General features: G+C 55.6%; 1 protein-coding gene across 6 annotated transcripts in view; it reads left to right on the top strand.

Annotated features, from left to right (window-relative positions):
* The window catches only part of FGFR1 (fibroblast growth factor receptor 1), a 54,980-nt gene continuing 30,258 nt past the window's right edge, over positions 1 to 24,722 (top strand). For 3 of the 6 annotated variants that reach the window (XM_025203455.1, XM_025203454.1, XM_025203450.1), the window contains exon 1: positions 10,114 to 10,328. In XM_025203455.1, the coding sequence (XP_025059240.1) occupies positions 10,238 to 10,328 (91 nt within the window). In that variant the 5' untranslated portion in view covers positions 10,114 to 10,237. Of the gene's footprint in view, positions 113 to 3,502; positions 4,345 to 10,113; positions 10,329 to 24,722 lie in introns of those variants that run through there. The other 3 variants (XM_006023016.2, XM_025203453.1, XM_025203456.1) reach the window with 3 other exon arrangements.

The following is a 24,722-nucleotide window of genomic DNA, read 5'->3' as shown; positions in this document are numbered from 1 at the left end:
CTGCTCCCCGGCCGCGCGGAGGCGGCTTGGCCCGGGTCGGGCTGGCAGAGGGAGCCGAGCTCCCGGCCCCGCTTTGTTCCCCACACCCGGCCTCCCTCGCTCCCGCTCGTGGGTGAGCAGATCCCTGCCTTGGGGCCCGTGCGGAGGTGCTCCCCCGCGGGCTCGGTGAAGGGGCCTGCGGGTTCCCGGCTGGGCGCGAGGTGCTTGGGGGGATCTGTCTGCTGTCAGAGGCACTTGGTTGCTTTCCAGGAACACCGGTGTCAGGCGGCGGGGAGGGGATGCGCCTGGGTTTAGGGGCCGTTCTCCTGCCCTCTCCACCTGGGCCACATCTGCATGGCATCCTCAAAAGAGCAAAACTGCTGGGAGCCCTTCCTGCCGGCACTTGGACCCAGCAAGAGACGTAGCAGGATTTTTGCGCTGGTGCAGGGCCCCGGTGAAGATGAACCGGTGCAAAGTGAGCTTTGGACTCTGAGCGCGGCGTGCGACCGCGGGGTAGCTGTGATGGTACCGGATTCCCGGCCTGGCCTGCGGAGACCGAGCCCAGCTGCCTCTGCGGCAAGGGCCTGGGGTGTTGGGCATTTCTGAAAATCACTGTTGGGTGCCAGGTGGCCTTCTCAGGATTTTGTCACAGTTGTTAAGGGAACCGGGGTGTTTTTCTTCAAGTCCCAGGTCTCGGAGTCCTGGGATTATACTGGCTCCTCATTTTGTTTGTTTAAAGTACACTTCTGGCCCTTACATGGCAGAGGGAGGTAGCAAACGCAAGCCCTACAGGCTCAAAAATCAGCAGCAAATAGGAACCTGATGTTTACCACTCTTTAAAACAGTGCGATTTGGAGAGAGAGCTGACTTGCGCTTCTTGACTTTTCTCTTTACAACCAACTGGGACTGTTCCCTTCCCAAATGGCCCCCCGCCAGATGGTGAGGGTCTGTCATTCTCTATTCAGAACCGTTTGCGGTTTTCGTTGGAGATTCCCTCTTGTTCGGGAGTGGTGAATGCTCGCTCCGGGCTGGCGAGCCGTTCCCTTGGCTGGACGTGGTATAGGGATCTAACCCACCCAGTGCATCAGTCAGCTGTTATTTTCAGAGGCGAGATTTGCAATTCTCCTGTGCTGGTTCGTTGCGTGAACCACCCCAGTGGGGATGAGGAACCACTGTACCACTTCCAACCAAACCTTGAGTCGCGTAGTTGCTTTTAACCTATTCAGTTCCTGCTGTTAGCGATTGAGGCTGCCTGTTATTGCTCCTGTGCCGTGTTTGGAGGCGGTGAATAACTAACTGATGTGCTGTGAATGGACAGGGGGCAGGGGCAGCTGTTCTGGTTGAACGTACCATTTCCTTTTGGTGAACGTTTGAACTTTAAGATGTGTTTTACCCGCCTTGGCTGATACAGTGTGTATGCTGCGAAGGGTTTCTTTTCCCAGCGTCCCCAACATGGGGGAAGCCAAATTCGCTCTCAGACTTGAACAAGCCTTGCTGCTCCATCTCCCCTCAGCTCCCACCAAGGCAGTGTGCAAACAGAGGTGTGTGTGTGTGCTTGTGTGCAGGAGACGGGGTCCTGCCAAGTCTTGAGAGATCAGCAGAGAGGGCCCTTGCTTTTTGCTGGGGCTGACAGCCATTTTTCCCCACACAGAAGCACTTCCCCTCTTAATCTCCGGGGTGGCTGGCACGCACCGGTGCCTTTCCATTGTCTTGTTCGGAGAGGATTAAAATAAATCAAGACAGTCCCTGCCCTGGAACGGTCAAGGAAGCAGCAAGGCTCTCCTCCAGCTCCGGACTAGCAGCCGTTTTCCTCGGGACCCACAAATCTGTCAGCATTGAACGCTGGCTGCCTAGTGACTTCCGTTCCACTTTACCGGGAGGTGCGCAGGCTGGAAGGGAAGCCCGAGCTGCTTCCAGGATCGCAGGCAGGCAACTTTATTGTTCTCCCTAGCTGTGTGCTGAGTTGAAAAACAGGGGAACTACAACTCGCTTTGCCTGCCGTGCTGGCCTGTTGCATTCGCAACGCAAGTGCTGGCTGCTCTGGCGCCTCCAGCCCCCCTGGAAATGGCCGTTTGGTTTTGATCAGCTCACAAATGCACTAGTCCTTGGCAGCTGAGCTTCCTCCACCACAGCCAGGCCTCGGAGGTCTTCGCCCTCTCTTTGGTGCATGTTTGTCCCCGTTGCCGGTCAGCCACGCTTGCTGAAATGACGCGCGCCTGTCCTCTCCCCTTCTCTCGCACCTCTCAGCTCAGTGCAGGAAAAGCCAGCGAGTTCTTATCCAGCCGCCAAATAGGATTATGCCCATTTTGGGGACGTTACAGCCCATAGCTTCATCTCATCTCAGCTGGCGGCAGAACTGGAATCCGGGGCCCTCTGAGCACGATGAGGGGGCAGGACTGATCCTGTCCTCCACCCTGTTAATTAGGCTGCCCTCTTTTGTCCACCCTGTTTGGAATAAATGCACACCTCGGGGGGACTTGTTAAGTGTTAGTGGCCTCCAGGACTGTGACCCTTTCCACACTTTCACATCCCTCCCCAGGCAGGGAAGGCTGTCAGCTATCAGATGTGGTGCACAGAGCAAACTCCGGACGTCGAGAGGCCGCTTAAGTGAGAGCTTTTAATTTCCTCCTCCAGAATACACAGCTTTCAATCCTCTCCAGGTCGCTGAAGCTGCCGAGTCCTTGGGCCGCTCCTCCAGGCACAACACATCACGTTGCCTGGAAGGGTTAAATGGCTGCGCCATTAATTGCACTTGGATATTTATTTTTCCAAGTGTGCGTCTGCTTTACACATTACTGTGTTTTTCCCTGCAATGCAATTAGAGGCGTTTGCTTTTTGTTTCAGCAAATATGCCGCTCCTGACCCGAGCTGGGGCTGGGGCACACAGGGCTTCGCTCTTACAGAACCAGCTTGATTGTGCTTGGGGAGGATGTCCTGCAGGGACATTTGGATTGAGAGAGCGGTGCAAAACATGCCGTCTCCCCTCCAGCTGCATGTGGGTTTGGGGGCTGGGATGCTTAGCCACCTCCTTGCCCCCCCCGGGGATGTGGGAGCCCCTCCTACCCATTCCTCTAAAATCCAGTGCCCTATGCTCAGGTTGCCCTGCAGTGCTGTGCTCCCTTCTGGCAGGTAGCTCTCTTCCCCATCACAGCCCAGAGGTGCTCCCGTGAACCCTGCCACAATTTCTACCACTATGCTGCCATCTTCCTCCCCAGTGCAAAGGGCTGGGAGGATTCCCTTTGAAGCGGGGTCCTCAGTGAAGTGTAGGCACTCAGTTATGAGAATGAAGCCAGTGCCTGGGCAGCATTGCCAGCCCCTTCCCAGGTGGCGGGTGAGGGAGGAGGTGTCTCCATTGTTCTCCGGAGGAGCTTCAGATCTCACCCTGGGGCTTTTCTTTTATATCCACAAGACAGGCTGGGACCTGATTGGGGGCTGATTCCATTTCTGTACATCTGTGCAGGTATGTCCACCCTCCCTGCGGGATGAACGCACCACGGAGAGACACTCCTCGTCCTCCCTGGGAACCAGCCCGTGTTTTCTTAGCCTTGCCTCTTCCCGTGTCTTTTTTTAGGTGTCCTGTGGGCAGGTTCCACATTTATTCAGGCCAGACACCACCCTTCAGTGCTGCTATTTGAGGACTCGAGGATACAGAGACCGGAGCATAGAGCAAACATTTCCAAACTTGTTGAGTCCTGGAGCAGCTTCGTTGGCTTTTATCTTCTGCGTTAAATTGTGGTCACTGGATTCTTTGACCTGAGAGGCCCTGAGACCAGCGTGGCTCTTAGCACAGTGGCACACGGGGACTGTGGGCATTATGTAGGTACAAAACTGCTCAGCTAGCTGAGCATGAATGGTGTGGAGGGCATCTGTAAGCAGAGCGAGGGCTGGCTATTGTGGCAGTCTGCTGGAGAAACTGGCTCCAGTACTGGGAGCCATCAGCACATTCACTGGGGATGAGCAAGCAGGACTGGGCAGAGGAAGACTCCCTTCAAACCTTCACCCCTCCCAGCTCTGAATCATTCTGAACAAGCATGGGGTCACTGTGAGCTTCCAGCACAGAGTGGAAGTGCCCTACATGGGCTCGGCTTCTCGCAGGATTTTCTTCTCAGCTCTGATAACTCTTGGAGTTTGGAGAAGGCAGAAGGACAGACCTGGATGTTTGGCTGCTCCGTTGGGTACCAGGATGAGGGGCAGCTTTGGAGACCACAGGACACAGAGGTCTGCACCGAGCACCCTTTGAAGCTTGCCTGTCCCTTGCATCTATATGAGCAAGTGGGGCTGGGATACAGCGTGCCTAGAGAGGGCTGCTTGAAGAAGGGAAAAGGTGCCCGAGATCAGCGTGGGATCCTCAGTGGGCGTGTGACTGTGAGTGTGCACAGTGTGTGCACCCTGGTGGGTGTGCAAGCCTGTCCAGCAGGTGGTTCTGTCACAGTGGCCCCACGCGGGTGCAGGGAGTATGCGATTGTGTCTGCGGATGTGGGAGGGCACATGGAGACGCGCATGCGTGATCCGGTCAGTTTTTAAATAAGTATCTGGGTGTAACTGGGCCAGTTATCATTGTGGCCGGGTTTCTCGGGGGTACTTATGAAGATTTCTCTCCTAGCATTGCCATTTCTAGTTGTTTAAAATCTTGCCCTAGAAAGTAAGCTCTGGGGTGAGCGAGGCCAGGAGCGTTACATGAGGCTGACGGCTCCCAGCACTGAAGGAGGTGAAGGGCAGCCTTGTTCATGCGCCCTTTGGAGTGAATGATTTCCTGTTCAGATTCATATAAAAGCTGTATAAACAGTGGGAAGAGCCACATCTTTGTTTGTGCAGGTACTAGCGCTCGCTCTCCTGGCTTCCTCACACCTTGTGTTCCCAAGCCCCAGAGGCAAGGGAAAGCCATAGGATCTGGGACGTGCGGTGGGTGGAGGCAGAGCTTCCCTTGGGAGGACAATCAGGGTGACTGCCCCAGGCCCTGCACTTTGGGGGGCCCCGCGGACAGTGCTGTACAGTCCCCATGGACAGCAGCATTGGCACGCATCAAGGGCGCCACCACCGGCCGCTCACCACCCCTCCCTCCTCCCCCCCGCACAGGATGATATGCCCCGGGCCCCGCACACCCCTAGGGTCGGCTCTGGGTGGAGGTGGTGGGATGCATCCGTGCAACAGAGACCTCTTCCCGTCCAGGTCTCTTCTTATGGGTGATGGGAAGGGGGCAGACCCTTTACATGGGCTGAGATCTGGCTTTCAGCAAGCAAAGGACTTGCGAGTCCCAGGCTTGCCTCCCTTCCTCTGCTTCCCTTGAATGTAAACTGCAGGGGCCTGGCTACATAGCCGCTGTCTTTGTGGATCTTGATTTGTCCCTGCAGGTCCTGTGTGGGGGCCTGACTGGCCTCCTGCGGACAGGGTGCCTTTCTTTGTACCACCTCATCTCTCTGCCCCTGCTTCCCTCTGGGCTTTTCTGCCCAGTGGAAACTGAGCATCAGCCAGGCCATTCCCTTTCCCTTCCAATTCTCTGCTTAGTGCGTCTCGTTTTTTCTCGGTGACTTTCTCTGGCATCAGTCAAGGGGACAGATCATCGCTGGTGACTGGCTTGGGTGAGTCTCCCTGGAAATATGCTGCCATTTAGCTTGGCAGGATGCTGTCCCCCTTGATTCAGCTGGAATGAGCCATCTCTGAGGTGTACAAGGAGGATCGTGCGGGGCTTTGTGCCAGCACTGACTCATGGTGCAGGAACTGCTGCTCCTCGCTGTGCTCCCCTCACCCTGGGAGGACCCTGGCAAAGCAGAGGCCTCGGCAGACATTCCTCACAGGGCCATGCTCTGGGGACCGCGTGTGCTCAATAAACAAAACCACTTGGAGACGGAAAACAATTTCCAGAAATACCAGAGACTTTTCCTCCAAGTATTCTGCCCCCACCCAACCCAGCATTCAGCCACCTCTGTGCAGCCCGGTGTCCGAGCACGCTGCTGAGCAGAGATAAACCTGGCATCAGCCCATCAAGTGCCAGTATGTGCTCTTGGTCTGTGCCAGTGGGCTGTGTCCTGCACGCCAACTGCCCAGGAGAGCAAGGCTGCCTTTGAGAGAGATCCTCAGGGTTTGGATGGCACAAAAGCTGAGTGCCATCTGAATTCTCCATTCCCCTCAGGCTCTTCAGAAAAGCACTGCTGTTGCTCACATAATAATAGCAATGCTTAATGGTCAGTTGTGCGTCTACAGCACCTTCCATTCACAGGATGTTCGTGGAGTCCCACGTTCCCGTCTGCCGTGGATCTTAAATACCATTGCCTGTGACTCGGTGGCAACCGCCTCTGAGGATGGACTGCGGCAGCTCTGTAACCCAACCCAGTAAAGCAAGCCGGGAAGTGAAGGATCCCCCCCACCCCATCTCACTAAGATGTAAGGGGCATTCAGGGAGGCAACGTGCAATGAGCTGGGAAGAAATCTAACAGGCTGGTTGCTGTGCAAAGCCATCTGGAGTCATTCAGGACCGGGAGAGGTTGGGACGTTAATTTGTTGCTATGGCAGAGTCCACATTGCATCTCAGAAGAAGGACCGAGCGGTTTCCTCTGAAGCCCACAGCTCAAGCGGTTGGGGTCATGCGTTGGCTCCAGACTCTCTCCTTTAAACAGGTGTTGGGAGTGCTAAGCGAGTCCATATGGCTCCGAGGAGCAGGCCAGGGCTCTGACCTGCCTGCAGGAAGGACTGGCACTAAAAGCAGGGCACCTGTGATGTGCTGCCTGGAGGGGCTGGCCCCAAGGGTGCTGTGACTAAGAGTCCCCATGCATTTGGGCGAGTGCTGCTAGGAACATGAAACAGGAAGGGGTCTCCAGGCCCAGCAAGTCCGGAAAGCTGCGGAGGAGCCCCTGGCCCGCCTGCCTTTGGCTGCCCTCACTTGCCTAGAAAGCCCTTGAGAGGGTGACAGGACCAGAGGCAGGTTAGCAGGATCTGTATCCCTCTTAGCATCTGCTGAGAACAAATGGACCCAGTTATTCCCAGCATAGCCTGGCTCGCAGAGGAGCAGGGAGGCTGGAGCAGCGCAGGCTCGCGGGCCAGGCCTCCGCGGCGGCCGCGCTCACGGTGGGACTGACTCTGTCCTTGGAGTGCAGCGCTGAGCCACACAGGTTTGCAGCTGCCCGCGTGCAGCTGGGACGCTTTCGGCTCCCAGCTGCACGCGGGAAGTAAATCTCCACTTCCGATGGCGTCTCTGTTCTTGGCCCAGTCTGTTTGTTTTCAATTTGGTTGGTTTGCGTGCTTCACTTTTGGAATCAAATCTGCTTAAGAGGAAAAAAGCCCAACAACCAGGCGAGTCTTTTAACCCTTCTGTCTCCAGACCTCCCCATCTGTATACGTGCGTGCCGGTTGCGGCAGCACGGGCCCGAGGGGCTGCAGGCACCTGAGTTAGGACTTTGTTCCACGTGCAGTCGAAGAGTCTCCGATGCACCATGACCTGAAGTCCCTGTCCCTGGTCTGCCCGAGCCATCTCCACTTAGACCAGTATTGCTTTACGAATGGGGTGGCTTCTCTGGGCTTCTTTGCTAACTGCCCAGCTTGGGAACCAGGCACCTTCCTTTGGACACTGCTCAGCTCCAGGGATTGGCATTGGTGAGCAGAGTGCCGGGGTGCACTGGACTGGCACCGCTACTCCTTCCTGCATGGGGGTGCCTGCTGGATGGCCCTGCGCTGGGGGGCGGAGAAGGGTGGAGAGGCTACAAGGGGAGCAGAGCAGAATGCCAGAGCTGGCCCGGACAGGAGAAAATAGTTTCCCTTGCAATATGGGCTGTGGGGGCTGAGGGAATTCTCCTTGCACAGCCACTCAGAAAACAGCTGTTGGTTGAAAGAGATCTCCTGCACATGTTAACCTTGGGTTAGGAGCAAAAATGCTAATGTATGCAACTTAACCCATTGATGCCAGGAGTCTGGGCTTTCCAGCCCCAGCAAGCTGGAAACTAAAGCACAGAAGCCAAGTCCTGAGGCTGCAGCTTTTTCATGTTGCTTCAGAGTGATAAATGTGCTGGAGAGGGACAAAGCACCTCTATCCCGGATGGGTTGGAGGGGTCCCGAAGGGTTGAGTTGGAAGTACTGCACGCCCTCCAGACTGAGGAGGCCTTGCTGTGCGTGCAACAGCATTTCGTCCCCCCTTGCAGAAGCAGAGGTGAGGACTGTGCCTACGGAAGGGTAGATGGGATTTGGTGAAGGCAAACAGACTTCAGAGGAGTGCAGATAATGTCTGTGTTTGCACGTGTATTTACCTTGCTGTTATAAGACTGTTCAAGGACATTTAGGAGCAGATCCTTCTCCAGTTAACCCCCAAGGTGGGTAGAGGTGCTGCCTCCTTGGTGCATGTGTGCGATTTGGGTAACGCAAAGATGACGGTGTTCACTTAGGCGCCTTCGCGGTGGAGCAGCACCTGGCCTTTACTGTCCTGTTGGGATACAGGGCCTCTCCTTGCATTTCTGTGGGGTAGCATTGTTGGTGTGATGCTGGTGTCGCTTGTGTTCCTTGCTATTCGTGGGTGAATATAGTTGTGCGCATGTTTTCTGAGGAGCAGAAAGTGCTTTGGGAGAGGTGGGATAGGAGCAAAGGGTCTTGTGAGAACAAGGAGGCAGAAAACAGTATTTTCAAACATGGATGCCATGTTTAAGCACCAGGGAAGGACTGATCACGTGGCGACTTAGGCTGGGCAGGAAACGGCTTCCCAATCCCACGAACGTTTTCAGGATTTCACAACGTTTCCTCATCCTAACAAAAAGCCCAAATCTCAGATATCTTTGTGACGCACCTAATCCTAAAGCAGTACTGGTTGGGGGCCAGCGAAATGCTTCGGTTTGATCCCTCTGAATCATTTTGCTTTTAACCATTGCTGAGTATAACGGGCTGGAATGGGCTCCCAAGGGAGGTGGTGCTCTCTCCTACCTTGGGTGTCTTCAAGAGGAGACTGGACAGATATTTGGCTGGGGTGATATGATCCCGGCACCCGTTCCTGCCTGGGGCAGGGGGTCGGACCTGGTGATCTGTTTAGGTCCTTTCCGACCCTAAGTACTATGATAAATGAAGTTGCGTGTCTGAGTGAAGAGTTGGGACAGTCACTTGAAACCTCGCGCCTCGATTTTTTTTTTTCCCAAATTCTAAAATGTGTGTTTGACATTGATGGAGCCAGGTAATTTGTTCAACCAGACCCTTTCCTGCAAACTGTGGCAGTTTCACTGAATTGGCTATTTTTGTCCCCAAATTCCTATACAACTTGTGCTGAGCACCTGCCAGCTTCAGGGCAGTCCAGGAGAGACACACCTGTGACTCCAGGGGCTGCTTTAAGGTGCCGAACCTTGCCTTTGATGCCTGGCTTTATGGCCAACACTTGCCAACTTGGTTGCCTAGAACTTGAGTGAGCACAGCCTGAAATGTCACCGTTTATGGATTCGCTGTGAAGGTCACACAGTCACTTTATTACTAAGCACTGGAGATGTTTTCTTGTACAGCATATGGCGTGCGTCACCCACTCACAAAAACAGCCGCAAATACTCGTATTTTAAATCAGGGGGAGGGGGCTTGTTGGGACCCAGAGGCCTTCAGACCTGGGTTTTGACCTTTGTGTTTAGCTTAAGCTGCATGCTTAGCTTGAATTGTGGTTGCGACTTGCATCCGGTGAAAGGAGCAGATGGAAAAACACAGTCCCTGACTTAAAACCAATTGGGAAGTTGGCTAACTAAATTGAATAAATATAGCCTGGGCAAAAGAACAACTGTCAGAGCAAAACGGATGACCAGTCTGTAAGGTCAGGAACCCCGGACAAGACCTCGTGGACTGGTCATCCAGTGATGGCGCATTCATTAAATCTTGGGGTGGCGAGCACGTTGTATGGCTTTTGACTAACTACAGTAATAGAATTGTAACTGCTGTGGTCATTTTGGCTTTTTGATTTTGAATTGTAACTGTTAGGGTTTAATACATTTGCTTCCAGATGAAAACAACCGTGTCTTAATCTCCATACCTGGTACAAAACCCATAATAGCATCACGGGACGTAGGCTAGAAATTGCAGCAACTTATTCCTAAAGGTGCGAGCAGTAGGTGAGCAAACAAGCTTGCTCTGCTTGCCTTAGTGCTCGTGCCTGGGCTGGCTGTGTTTTACCTCTGGTTGTTTCTCTCACAGCTTGGAGGCCCTGGGAGTTTGGAAGAGAAGAGCGAGTGAGCCCCAGCTTGCGAGCGGGCCATCCCCAGCGGAGTCCCCATGGAGTTGTGGAGCCCAGTTGCCAACCAATAGCAGGAAAACTGGGATGTTTACCTGGAGGTCCCTCATCTTTTGGGCTGTGCTGGTCACAGCCACACTGTCCACCGCACGGCCAGCACCGACTCTGCCAGACCAAGGTAAGAGGAACGGCACGATTCTCCTCCACTCTTCTCATGCCTGGGGCCTCTTGGGCCTTTATGAGCGTCACGTGTGCCTGGGGCTAGGGAAGAGAAGCCTGGCAGACAAAGCCCTTTTAAGGGAGGATGCCTATGAAAGGAGGCAGGTCTGTGTCCCCCCCGCCACCCTCCTTTCTCTGCAGTTCTCTCTGGAGTGAGTGGTGATAAGATACCGGGTGTCCTTACTTTCTGACAAAACAAGCACAGCCTGTTTTGAAGTCCTCCAGTGGGAACAAGATAGGCAAGCCTGTTGGCTATCACAGTGAACCGGCGGGGTGTAAGAGCGTGAGAGTGCGCACATGCTCTTGTGTGATGCAAATGCATGTTCACCTGCAGAAGCGTCTTGGCCGGAGCTGGCCAGACAGGTTGGTATTCTCTGCAGAACGGGGCAAAGGGCTTGAAGAATTGAAACCAGCTTTCAAAGTGTTTGGGTGGGGGGAATCCAAGAGCAGGGACCATTTCATTCGTTCTGGATGAAAAGAATGAGCCCAATAAGAAATTTCAGCCAAACTCCTACCAGGCAAGGCCCTCCGGGGCGTCTCCAGACTGGTAAGGGAAAGACTCCCTGTTTTCTGGAGATGGATGCCTCCAGCTGGATGAGCTGCAGGCAGAGACCAGCATGTGGCTCCTCTCCCCTGCAAAAGAGAGGCACCTTCCCTGCCTCCAGGGGCTGGTTGGGTTGGAGGCTCTGGGCGAGTGTGGTAGCCTTTCCCTGCCTGAGGGCTGGGTTAGAGGCTTGGTCCGGGCTCTAAGTGAGTGGACATGTGGGTCTGTAGCCTGGCCTGAGGGTACACGTGGTGGTGCAGAAGGTGGCACAAGTCAGAGATATCCCAAGATGAGTGGATGAATTGACTCGCGTGTCCCATGGCTGGATTGTTTTGGCGCTGGATAGCCCCGTCACCTTCCTGATTTCTGCAGCAGCCCCCCACTCCATCCAGCGCTTTGGCCATGCCTGTTATCCACTGGCTCCGAATGGCTGCTCTGTAATCTCCAAGAATGAGCGCTGACTCGGCCAGTTCCTGCAGCAGTGGTTTCTCAGCCCCTGAATGGCGTTGGCCTGGGGCTGGAGACCACATCCTCCTACCCAGAGCTTGCCACTTGGTTTTAATCACCAGTGCACAGAGCTGACTTGACTCTTAGGCTGTGCTGCATTTGCCACAACCCCTTCCAAGGGCCTGCCAGGAGCAGGGAACAAGGTCCCTGGGAGCCTGCTTCTCCCTGGCAAGGCCAGGAGGTGGTTGTTTCACCTCCATCCCAGTCATTTTCTGGATCCCAAGGGGATGCTGAGTTGTAATGGACATGTATGAATGGCCCACACAAAACCATGCCAGCCTGGGCCCTGCAGACAGCCAGCCCCCAAACATCCAGTAATGTTATAGCATTTCAAAGCATCGGTCTTCCTCCCGGTGAGGCAGAGAATAAACAGACCAGTCACCACTGCACAGGATTTCTGACGTCGTGCATTTTGGTTTTAATTACACAAGAATGTCTGTTTTGTGGGGTGTTTTTTCTAGTTAAGGCTTACTCTCCCCCCTCCTCTGCCTCCCACCCAAACCCCAGGGTACTGTGGGATTGGCATCTGCTGGACGCCAGACAAAACGGGCTCTGATTGTCCAGCGCAGGCCCCAGCGCTGACATGTCTCTGCGGTATGGATTGTGGATTAGTGATTGGCTTGTTTGTGGCTGATGGCTGGAGGTGGGGTACGGGGTGCGATGGGCAGTGGGGCTGGTGGCAACAGTGTTGTGCTGGAGAGGCGGTGCTCAGCTGTGCTGGAGCTTTCAGGCTGGTCTCCTTGCAAGCAAGCTGTGTGCCAGTCCCAAGTGTGGGGATCATGAACGACTGGTGCCTCCTGAGACTGGGGGGGCACCTTGGTGGTGAGCGGGGACTGCCCGCAGCCGCTGGCAGTGGTGTCAGCAGCAGGGGAAGGTGGCCAGTGGCGAGTGGGGACCGCCCACAGACACTGCCGGCTGTGTCAGTGGCAATTGGGGGTGAGCGGCGACCGCCCATGGGCAATCTCAGGGGGGGCATGTGCCCCCCCCCGTGCCCTCCCTATGCGTTGCCTATGGTGGGGATCCTCACACTGAGCTCCAGTGCCCCCTACCCTTTGTCTCCTTCAAGGATCCCAGATGTGAGTGGGTTCTTGGCACTGGCACACAGACTGGTTTGGCCCCCATCTGTCCCAGGGCAGGAGCTCTGGAGCACGGCAGAGTGAGACACTATTCCCGGGCTGCTTGCTGCATGCAGGAAGCTGGCCCTGCAGCTGGAGGCCACCTTTGCCATCACACAGCAAGGCCCAGCAGTGTCGTGAATGGGGCTGTATGGGAAGCTGCTGTTCACACTTCTTAGAGCCTGTCCACTGGGCATTCTCAGACCCAGCCACGGGCCGGATGAGGCACGGGCACAGCGCATGTGCTGGGCTCAGGGTGACCGTCCTGTCTTTGCCCTTGGACCAGCCATTGCATATGGATGACCATGTTAATGTTCAGACCTGGCGGTTTATTTGTCACCCTCCTGGGCCCAGGCTAGTTGCAGTTTCCCTCCATGCGTCTGCAGTGAAGGGATGCCACGCTAACAGCCTGCAGTGGGGGCAGGGCAAGGCAGGAGGCCACGGGGCTCTTGAGCCTTTGAAAGTTTAATGAGGATTCCAGGAAAGCTCCCTCCTCCTCCCCAGGCCCCCCTGCTCCCTGCACGGCTTTGGAAGAAACTGTTGAGCTGTGGGTTTGCTGTAGCCAGTGGCCCAGGGAGAGGAGCTGGGCTTACTCAAGGGCTGATAGCACTTTCAAAAGCCTTCTCAGCCCCAGGCTGCACCACGGTCCCCCTCTCACTGACACAGCCACATACAAAGCCCTGGAGCCTGGCTTCTGCTAGGAGGCTGCGGAGGTTGTCTCCATCCAACCTGGGTGCAGCCAGCACCCTGGGAAGCAGAAGCAGCTGTGTCTAGCCAGGCCCAGCCGCTGCAATGGAAAGACCCTAAAATGCCCAGCTGGATGGGGGACAACAAAATCTGCATCTCGGCATGTTTCACTTCCCGCTTGCAGATAAAATGTTGGCTCCTGTCTCTGCCAGGGCGAGCACAGGGAAAGCCAGTCCTTTTCAGGGTCACCTGCAGGGTCTTTGCTTTCATTGCTGGGGTCTGATCAGTGAAGCACATTCGGACAAAGGGACGCTGCGGGGTAGGATGTATGTCTGAGCGATGGGGATGAAGCACAGAGGTCGATGAGGCTATAGCAGGAACTGCTTAGTCCCCTGGATAACCTGGCCGTGCATTCAGATGCCAACAGGGGGACTTAGGCACCTGTTTAAAAGCCAAGCCCCAGGGACCCTGGGTTCTGCTCTCCGTTTGGGCCCTGGCTTGCTACACGGGGTGGAGCTGGGTTGAATCCTGCCTGCTTCCCCGAGGAGCTGGGCTCACTCAAAATCATTTGCCAAGTGCCTTCGGTTGGGCGTGTTCTCACCATCGCTGCCGCTCCACCCCAGCAGCGGTGGGACTGGAAAGGCTCCCAGCACCCCAGCAGGAAGAACTGCGGACCACACCATCCTCCCTTTTTGTGTGTTTTCCCTGAAATTGCTGCCCAAGCTACAGGAGGAGCCATGTGGGGCCAGGAGCTGCTTTTCCCATTTCCTTCCTGTGCCCACAGGTGCTGTGCAGGGCTGCCAACTCCCTAGCCTCCAGCCTGGGCAGCCACAAGTGCAGCCCGCCCGGAGCCTGGGAGAGGCCGCAATTTGGCAGGTCTGCCGCAGCAGCTGGCGTGTGCTGGTTGCTAATGGAGATTGGGCAGTCGGCAGGCACCGTGGTGTTGCCCGTGTTTCAGCATGGCGGTGCAGTGTTTTACGGCCTCAGCCGCTGCAGTCTGGAGAGCGTGAGCAACTGCGCGTGGACCAGCAGTGGCTTCCCTGCACTGGGTTTTTGGCATGCTCCTGTTGTGGAGGCATCTCAGTTGCTTGTCCCCAGACTGAGCAGCCCTCAGTGCTCGCCTGAGAGTATATCCATCTCCTCTCCCTGCACAGGGCTGGGTGGGCAGAAATCGTGCCTTTGTCCCGGCTCTCTCCTGTCACTGGCAAATCTGCAGCAAATACAGCATTGATGGGCATTTACTGCACTTTAGAGCTGCCTGAGTTTGGAGGTGGTAAAGTGTCTTGTGCACAGGGAGAGCCAAGACGGCTTGTCTCCCTCACAAAGCCATCCTTTGTTTGCAGTTCAATGGGAACCTGCACAACTCACAGAGGGGAGGGTTTCTCCTACGTGCCATTGTCCTCCCTGGTGTGTGCTCCCGCCTCAGCCATTTCCCTGGCCCCGGGGCCTGGCTGATCTGTGTGTTTAAAGTCCATCTAAGACACCTACCGAAGTGCCCAGATTTCCATGGCATTGGGCACCACGTGATTCGGAAGCACCGGGCGTGAACATTCATTGTTCAGCCTAGTATGGACCTGTCCTTGCTCTGGAAAGCAGCGCAGGCAGAGAGAGGATTCCTGTCCCAGCATTACAGGATGGAGGGGTGAGAGCCGAGACCTGGACCCCAGCCCCAAGGCCCAGCACAGGGCTGTAGCCACGAGCCACCCACTGTCCCTGGGGAGCTCCAGCACCCTGGCCTCGCCTTTCCCCGATGGTCTGGGGCTTCACTCCTCCACCTCTCTCTCAGCCAGCTAGGGGTGGCAGGGTGAACAGGGAAGGCTGTAGGCAGGGGCTGAGCATGGCCAGGGGCCCTGTTTGCTTGCAACCCTGCACCACCCTGCATGCCTGCCCAGGGTGAGAGGTGAAGTCCTGGGCTTCAGCACCTCCCTCTGATACTTGCCCAGAGGTGCTGGGGGCTTGTTCTCCCACCAGGCCACCAATCTGACCATGCAGGGCTCCCAAGGCCATTGGCATCAGCTTCTGCAGCAGCTGGGTGCATTGCTGCCCCTCAGGGTGCCTTCAGGGACCAGCACCTTGCATGGAGATGCCCCAGATGAGAGCCAGGATGGAGACCAGCTGTCCCTCATGCAGTATTTTGGCTGGAGGAGCAGCACGGATTCCCCCAGGCCTGGTGGTGCGGCCAGCAGAGCATGGCCTGAGGAGCTCCCGAGGCCGTGCAGGCAGGATGCAGCGAGCTGCGGTTTGTGTCTGGGCCTGTGATTAATGGCTGAGCTCCAGGGGAAGAAGAGTGTGGGGGAGCCATTATCACACAGTCATGCCCAGGGGTCAGAGGTCAGACTTAGCAGCTGGGGCACTGTTTTTACAACTTGCAATTCCCCAGGTGGGGTCAGGGGGAGAGGGGCCGAGGGATCATGTTTAGAGCAACAGCAGTGAGGCTTCAGCAAGACCCCTGCACTGGGACTCGAGGCAGTGCAAACCAGGCTCTGCGAATGGGGCACTGTGCCCATCTCCCTTGGATGGGCACAAGGGAATTGCTGTCATGCAGGAGAGGGCTTGCAGGGAAGGGAGCAAGCAAGGGGCCTCTCAAGGAGCTGGGAACATGGAGCACAAGCTGTTTGGGTCTGGACCCCTTCCAGGGAGCTTGCCGGGCCCCAGCCCTCCCTTTCCAACTACAGCAGGGCGTCTGCGGCTGTGAGTCAGTACTCCAGCTCCTGGCTGCCCCAGAGCCAGTGAGCCATGAGTCAGAGGCAGGGGAGATCCCTGCTGTGTGGCATGGACCAAGCAGCACCTGCTCTCTGCAAGTCCACTTTAAATCATTGCAATTGCAACAGCAAATGGCAGTGTGTCCCTCTGCTCCCAGAAGGGCGTCCTAGCTCCCGGTTCTCCATGGTGCTGTCCTGTGGACCAAGCCACCTGTGTTAGGAAGGGAAGCAGAATGGCATGGAGGGCATCTGCTACTCCCTTCGCCCTGCAGCTCCCTCTTGTTCTGCTTCTCCTGGCTCCTCTCGTTGTTCAGCCAGGAGCGGGCCTCGGGTTTGCAGAGGCTTCACCTGGTTTTGAGGTTGCTTGGCATTTGCATAACCCCATGTCCCTGGCTCTCCTCCTCCTGCCACAGGCCTGAGTGACTGATTAACTAGGGGCTGTGGAGGAAGGTGGGCAGCAGCTGCCTTCCCCCAGTGGAGCATGGATGGGCAGGATCTCCCCCGTGGTCTCTGGTGCAGCAGTGCCAGGAGCCTGGCTTTCAGTCCATGCAAGCGCGCAGCCTCCTGGCAAGACTGGAGTGAAGCCATTGTTGCCAGTGGCCTGCAGGACACAAGACCCCTTTGGAGAGCAGCTGGGATGTCCCCTGAGCTGGGAGTGCAAAGGATGTCTGGATCCAGCTGGGTGAGGAAGCAGGGAGCAACACCCTTGCCCCCTTGCACCCTTGTGAAGGGTGTACACAACAAACTTGCCCCGGGATACAACATGCCCATGGCACAGCCCTCGCATGCAGGAGGCAGCCTCCACCTGACAGAGCCAGGGGTTGGCAACCCCCGACACTTGTGCCAGAGCGTGGCACGTGAAGGCTTTTTGCTTCTCACCCGCATGGCAGGGAAGGGGCCCAGGCTGCGCGGCCACAACAAGGCTCAACCAAGGTTGCGGGTGTTTTCGGCACTGCTGACCCCTGCTCCAGAGCATCCCCGAGCCTCTCCAGGTGTGCCGTGAGCCTCCTCGGGGCTGTTTGCTATGTAAAGTGCCCCTATTTGCAAGTGCCACATCCGTTTCCCTCGGGGCTGTGGCTTTTGCCTTTGTGGTCCTGAGCAGGACGGGTCTGTAAGGTCTCGGCAGAGCCTCGGCATCCCTCCTCGAGCTTCTTAGCCACGGGGGGCTCTGGATTTCCGAGGTGAACCTGAGCCTCCGTGATCTCCCCCAGCTGTCTGGCCTGCTTGGGCACACAATAGCCCCCTGAAGCTGGGCTGGGACAGGGGGCAATGCCCACCAGGCTGAGCAACGCCCAGAGAGCATGGAGTGGGGATGATAGGGACCCCCTTCCCCTGCTGCAGCAGTGCAACCAGTTCGCCATGCACATCTATAGCGGGGAGGCGGGCAGGGGGGTGTTGTGAGCGGGGAGGGCCCCCCAGCCCAGCACGCAGAGGCAGGCTGAAGGGAAGAAAGGCCGGGAAGGGGGGGAAAGAAGGAGAGAGAGAGAGAGAGAGAAACTTTTTAAATAAGAAAGAAGCCAATCCCCACATGCCCGGTAAGCGCTTCCTGTTGGGATTAGCAGAGCTGTTGGGCATGTGTGCGCGCTTTTTCTTCAGGAAATACCTTTAGTTAAGCCCTGGTGGGGTTGCCACAGCAACGGGCGAGAGGACCTGCTGATCTAAGCCATTCAGCTCTTTATTGTTCCCTGCATCTCTTTGTTGGCTGCTTTATTGCAATCAGTCTGGCAAACACAGCAGTTCGCGGCGTTTTGTGGCTGGCTGAATGCAGGATTTCTCCATTCCGATGGCCGGGTCTGGCACCGGGCCCATTTGCATGCAAAACCCTTCCAAAAAAAAAGAGAGAGAGAGAGAAACCCCGAGGGCACATGGAGAGCCGGGCTGAATGCTGGAGGGCCAAAGGTTAATCTGCACTGCGCCTTTCCCTGCGCTCTCCTGCCATGTGTCTCCCACGGCTCCAGGTGCCGGGAGCTCGCTCCTCTGTCTTTGAGGCTGGCTGGGCAGGGGTGGGAGTGCAGCTCTTCCCCTCGCCCCCATCCTCCCCTCGCCCATGGGCCGGTGCTCGGCGAGCTGGTGACAGTTATATGAACCAAGTGACGTTCACCATCTGGCTCCAACTCGTCGGGCGAAACTCCGGGGTTCGCTTCCATTTCAAAGCTGGGACTCGGGCCATAAACCCGCTGCGCAGGGCAGGGCCGCGACATCCCGCTTGGACTCTTGGGCTTGTTTCAAAGCACGTGCCCTTCTTCCGCCCGGGCCACAACTGCCCCTGCTCCAGCCTGGCTTGCAGGTTTCCCCCCTAGGCTGCAAACGCTCCCTAGCCCCAGCCTAGGCCCTGAGCTGGAGCTCTCCCCCACAGCCGACCGGCCGGGAAGCTCAAGTTACACCCTCAGACTTGGGGTTGTTTTTAAAACCAGTTTTGCATTAAGGAGAGAGCACTGGAGCCCAGCACCCAGCTGCTTTGGGCCTTCTCTAGCTACAGTCCAGTTGAGAGTGTGCAGCCTTCCCTGAAAACTAGCTTTCAAGCCCTGGATCTAGGCTAACGGTGCCCCTGGCACGCATGGCACATGGAGGCTCGCTCACTCCTGAGCTGGTTGTCTGGGGTTTGCCTTGGGCACAATGCAGAGCTTTCTGCAGACAGTGGTTCAGGCGGTGCTACCTGGGCGGACTTGCACAGCCAGGGCCCACGCATGGGTTGGGGGGTAATGCTCTCAGACTCGGAGAGCCTCCCATCACTGTAAAAATCGCTCAAGCCCCGGAGCTGGGAGGAGGACCCAAACCATCGCAGGACATAATGCAGCAGCCACCTCTTGGGGCACAGTAACACTGCAGCACCCAAAGCGGGCACTGCCGCTGGTGCTTGGTAGGGGATTTAGGGAGAACGAATTTACTTATCTAGGGAGGTGGCCAGAAGAGACTCCCTGCTGTGGCAGAAAGCTCCCTCAGCCTTCAGGCGCCTGGCTTTGCGCCTCCTCTGAACACGGATGCTACCAGGCACTTAGGAGCAGCATGGATTTTTCTGACCCACCTAGCGAGCTGCCCGTGCCTCCAGCTCCATAGCTGCTTCCCATCCGACCCTGAAGACCCAGACTATCCTTGCTGGGCGTGGGAGACTAGAAAGGGATGTGCTAACCCAAGCTGATGTTCTCGAGACTGTGTGTTTGGCTTCAAGGACATGTTTCTTTCCCCAAGGGGCATTAGCGCTCTGCAAGTGCCCCAGGGGAGGTCCCTAGACTCCGAGGACTCGGGGCTTGCTTGTAAATGAGTTGCTTCCAACAAATAAGCCCGGGCAGATAGGAGCACCTCTGAACATATGTGCTGGGCTGCCCAGCTGAGAGTGCCCTAGTGAATGGAAAGGGGCAGGGTGGGGGATCCTCCGACTGGCATTTCACAGCGGCACTGTTAATTCAGCTGCTCTGCCGTGGCTCCAGGCCTCCCAGTATCTCATTTGGTCCCCACCCCCGGCCCTTTCCGCGAAAACAGCTGGGTCTGCACCCTGCAGCACCCTGTGCGTCTCCCTGCTCCTACGTCTCCCTAAAACCTGCAGGTTGCTTTTAGTGGCCTTCTCCCTGGGGCATTAGCATGTGAGTGCGCAATTCCTCGAGAACATTTCAGCCTTGCTGGGAAGGGCCCACGTCACATTTTCAGCACCTCCTGCACAATAGGAGGAAAGACTAAGGTCTGGGGAGAGCAGCTGGGAGTTTATGAGGCTTGTTGCACCCTTGACAGAGGGGGCTGCTGGAGAACAACCTGAGCAGGCCGTGGCACTGGCTCGCAGCCCTCTGGCTCTACCCCCAGTGCCAAGGGCCACACCTGTGGGCTTGTTAGGTTACAGAGCAGGAGTATTTCTGAAAGCCATTTCAGGAGCTCACCTTAATTAACATGCACCCAGGGCAAGCCAGCAGCACAGCTCATGTCACTGGCTGGTCCCCAGGGAAGGGACAGGGGGCTCGGATGGCTCTGGGGGAGGAACCAGCAAAGTACCTGATCTGGGGAGCTGAGGGCACGCGCAGCGTCTTTACAGGTTGGCTCCTAGTCAGAGCTCCAAGCATGTTGATGCTCGCATAACCAGAGCTGATCTGGCAGCTGGCTGCAGGGGAGCCCCGGGAAATCTGCTTCCCCCTTTTTGCCCATCTGCCCCACGGAGTCCTGTCCAGGTCCTCTGACCTGCGCTCCTTGAATCACGCTGGAGCGCGGCACAAGGGTTCTTGCACGTGACCTCCTCGCACGGCATGCCGGGTTTGAGGGGCTGCCCTCTGTGAGCCAGGGGCCTCCTTGCAGCTGGGACGTGCAGGCAGCTCAGCCTGGTGCTTTGCAAACCAGTCATTCCCCCCCACCCCTAGTTTAAAGGCAGATCTGCCCCTGCAGAGATCGGTGTGTGCAGTTGGCTGCGTGCCCAGGGCACATCCAAATGCCCTGCACCCCTCTATCGAGGCTGTAATACTGCGTTTCCAGGGAGGAGGCTACCAGTGGGTGAGGGATGAGAATACGAAGCCGCTTTGGTGACAGAGCTCTCCTTCCTCCTGTGCCTTCAATGGAGTGGCCTGACCTCAGGGGATTATATTGGTCCTGAGGCTCTGTCCCAGCTCCTCTGCTTCCCATGGGGTGAGTTAACCTGGACATGCTCATTAGCCTGTGAATTCATTTTCTGCGGGTTCCCACCATGCCTTGTTGTCAACCTCCCTCCTAAGTGCTGGAGATGTGCTCTGGGTTAGCAAAGGGCAGCATCCTGCCCTGGCCTCTGACTCCCCTCCCTCATCATCCCTGGCTTGGAGAGAAGCCCTGTCCATCACGTCCTGCCTCTGCACCCATGCCTCTTCAGTAGTTAATGTAAAACAGCCTTTGACTTTAAGGTGATGGAGGAGGGGCTTTATTGACTTTGAAATAAGATCTGGCCAGGCTCCTCATGCAGCCCCGCTTCCCAGTTGCAGAGCTGCTCCGAGGAAGGGAAGACGAGAACGTATAAATCGAAAAGCAGCCTGTGAAATGCAAAGCCTCCATAGGAGCCCAGCCTAGCGAGAGTTGCTGTCACCAGCACCCTACTCACGTGTGTTCATACCGTGCCCGTGCTTGTGGGATGCTGCCCGCACAGCTCTGGAGTCAGGCGCAGCAGGACCACCGTCTCCAAGTTCTGTTCTCTCCAAAGACTTGTTTCTCCCCGCACAAAGCATCTCAGTGCCGGTCCTGCAGGGCCAGCTGAGCAGTACTAAGGCACTGTGCTTGGAGACACGGTGCCTCATGGAATTGCCGGCAGCTTTCCCCAGGCTAATGCCATGGCTGGTGAACTCTCCCTTCCCCGAGCCAGAAAAACCATGCAGTGACTTGGACCAGCTATGTTCTCTTGGCCCCAGAGCACCTTCTTCCTAGCTAGAGGTTGACTCGTGCTGGCCCACTGTTTTCTTGAAGAGGACATCTCTGAAAGGAGCTGGGAATGTGAAGTCTCCAGCGATACCCACTTTGAACCTCCCAGCAGACACACAACTAGATGACCGCACGTAACTGCAGTTGGCAACGTTTGAAAAGTCTATGAGCTTCAAGAACTAACCCCAACTCCCTCTCATCTCTATGCAGATGGCAGGCACAGGGCTCAGTTGAATGGACATGCATAAAGCTGGCCAAAACCTGACTCTATAAGGAGCAGCAGCAGCAAGAGGGTTACAAAAGCACAACCGTCAGGGTTGGCTCCAGGAGGGCTGAGTACTCGCAGCTCTTCCTTGGCACCCGGGAAGGAGGTGTGTTCTTGGCAGCTCTGAAAATCAGACCACAGGCCACTGCCAATTATTCTCCTGTCTAAGACAGTCTGCATGAGATGGGCAGGAGTGAAACTGCCCTGCTCAGTTCACCCTCGGGGAACAGATTATAACACAATTTAGGAGTGAAGGAGATAACTAGACAGATGGGGGTCCTGTGGTAGCTTGGCATAGAGTATTGTTCCTTCAGTTTGCTCTGTTTCTTATTTCAATCTTGCTCCATTTTGGAAAGGAGATCGGGGCGGAAATAAAAGAGCACAATGTTGCTGAGTCCTCTGGGGCCGGAGTATGGAGAGGTGTGGGAAATCCCAACTGTATTGTCTCTGTCCTGCAAGGTGCCTGTGACTAATCATTTGAAATACAAAGCTACGGAGAATGCATATTTTATGAGGCTGTAAGAGACCAAAGGAAGCAAAACTTGGAAAAACAAGACTGGTTTCCCTAATCACTTAGAAGGTTGCTGTCAGGCTAGAACTCCCATGTTAAAAAACCTTGTGTTAGGGATAAACGGATAAAGCACCAACACACCCTGTCCTTGAGTTTGGCATTTACAGCACTGCAGTAGAATGGGGAAATGTGCCCCAAATGCCTCTTTTTGCTTAAGGATTTAAAAAAAAAATAATCGTGGAATCGTTTGGGCTGTTCTTCAGTTGTTTTCCAAAACAGCCCGTGCAGGCCAGAAATAAAGGAACGCCTCAACAAAATCCCCCACGCAAACATTTTCTTAATAGCAAAATATTATTAGCATCTAGGGTTGCCAACTGCATTTGCATCTATTCTGGGAGGTTTCTGGAACGCCACCGTGCCCGCGACACAACACGAACATGCCCACGTGGTTGCGTATATCATTTATGGATTACGGTGCATAGACTTTACATCAGGAAGGCAAACGCATGTGACTATTTAAAAAAAACCACCAGACTGCTGTATAAATCAGATTCAACATTTAATATTTATTTTCATGACTGCCCTATCATTTCATCTCCCCGGTGACTCTCATCAGTCTCCTGCAGAGTTATATCCAATTCCTGGAGACTCCAGGGTGATCCTGGAGGGTTGGTAACCCTACATAGCAGGGATGGGCAATTATTTTGGGCAGAGGGCCGCTTACTGAGTTTTGGCAAACCCATCGAGGGCCATGTGACAGGCAGCCAGGGGCAGATAAATATTAATTTTCTAAATTTTTTAGGGGCCCCGTGGGCTGTATAGAATGGCCTGGTGGGCTATATTTGGCCCACGGGCCACATTTTGCCCACCCCTGCTATAAAGCATCACAGTGGAGCCAAAATGGCCCCAGCTGAGAAGATCGGGGCCTTACTATTCAAAGTGCTGTACATGAATGTGGTGACAGGCTCTGCCCTAAAACAGACCAGATGAATTAGGGTCTGTACACACCAAATTGCTCTAGTTTAATTAAAGGTATCATTGTAAATCCATTCATCCAGACCAGCGCACATGTTGCTTGTCAATGTTTTTATCTAGGCTTAACCGAAGTTTACTAGGAGCCAGTTAAAGCTAAATCAAAATCATTGTCCAGAGAAGGAGTTGCACCAGTAAAGCTATATAGCACCAGAGGCTTAAGTTTGGTTAAACATGTGCAACTTCCTCATACATATCATCTAGTTAATTAATTAGGCCTGGGTTCAGCTAGTGCAGCTTTGTGTATGGACCCTTAAACCAGCATAGCCAGTTCTGAGCAAATCTGCATGTATTACTCTGGGGCGTGCATTGATTTAGCTAAGCTGGTTCGGGAATGTGTGCAGGCAGGTTCAAACTGTGGCGGGAAAGCTGGGAGCAGGACAAAAGGCTTTGAGGTTGTAGCCATGTGGGCTGGTGTCAGGGCAGTGCAAGTGGGGCAGTTCGGGGCCCCGACTATAATGCAACGAGGTGAAACAGTCTGGAGCAGTCTCAAGGCTGCTGGGGTGTGGATGTCCCCAAACGTTGACACAGGGCCCCCAAAAGGCAATTGTGCCCCGGGGGCCCTGCCAGAGCCACTAGGCCATGCTGCCTCTCCTATGATGAATCCTCCACCTATCAGAACATGGGAGTGGCCAGTGGGTGGCAAGCTCCACGCACCCCCGGATGCAGTCCGAGTCCTGGAAGCGGGTGCGGACGCCTGCAAGACCCCTCCCTGCCCTGTAACACTGGGCAGTTGTGGTATTTGAGTGGGCGTCTTCCTTTCCAATTCAGCTTCCACAGGACAGCAGTGGAGACGCACACATAGTGGAGACATACGTGTGCATGCGCATGCGTGTGCGTGTACCGGCCCAGCTGATGCTTAAACGTTTCCAGATCCTCTCTGCTGGAGTCCTTGGCTTGGGTGGATTGTGATTTTCCATCCACCTCCCTTTTTGAACTCCTCTAGCACAGAGCACATGGTCAGTAGGAGTTAGGCTAGCGGCTGCTTTTTTACCTTGCACTCACATTGGGTTTGATCCTCTGCTCCTCAGGGTCTCTGTCCCTGGAAGGAAGCCTGCTTGTCCCCCAGGTGAAGCCTGTAGGTATGTGCTGTGACTGCTGTCACTCACCCTCTACCCAAAAGACTCTCCTGCCTCCGCCTAGACTACCGTCTCCTGGGGAGAGCAGGCAGACGGCCCTTTGTGCTGATCTGAGAGACCTGGAAGAGAGTGAAGCGGTCACGACTGCTTGGATAGGCGTTGGCCAGGCTGGGCCACAGTGCTCGAACGAGGTAGCGGCAGGGTTGCAAGCTGGTGGCTGGTGGTAGTGGCAGGGTTGCAAGAGCCCCTGAGTAGTGATGTGGTGGGAACAAGGGTTGTGGGTTTCTCTGAGCTCTCTGTGGCAAGTGAACATTTTTCTTTGCTGTCCTGTGATTGCTGCACTGCCAGATTCAGATTTCCCAGGCTTTGGGTCTGATATCTGCAGCATTTGGCTTCCTTCCTGGGGGCTCCAGGGGCTTGGAGCTGATAAGTCACCTGTAGCATGCCGCTTGCCTGCAGCATGGGCCAAGCCTGCCGGCTCTATGCATAGCTGGCTGTCGGGGAGCGCAGGGGAAGGTGGCTTGCTAAGTGTGGGACTGAGATGAGAGATGGG

This window comes from Alligator sinensis, unplaced genomic scaffold (genome assembly GCF_000455745.1).
Source record: "Alligator sinensis unplaced genomic scaffold, ASM45574v1 scaffold98_1, whole genome shotgun sequence".
Lineage (NCBI taxonomy): Eukaryota > Metazoa > Chordata > Crocodylia > Alligatoridae > Alligator > Alligator sinensis.
The sequence above is the reverse complement of the archived record's forward strand: the minus strand, read 5'-3'. Positions and strand labels throughout refer to the sequence as shown.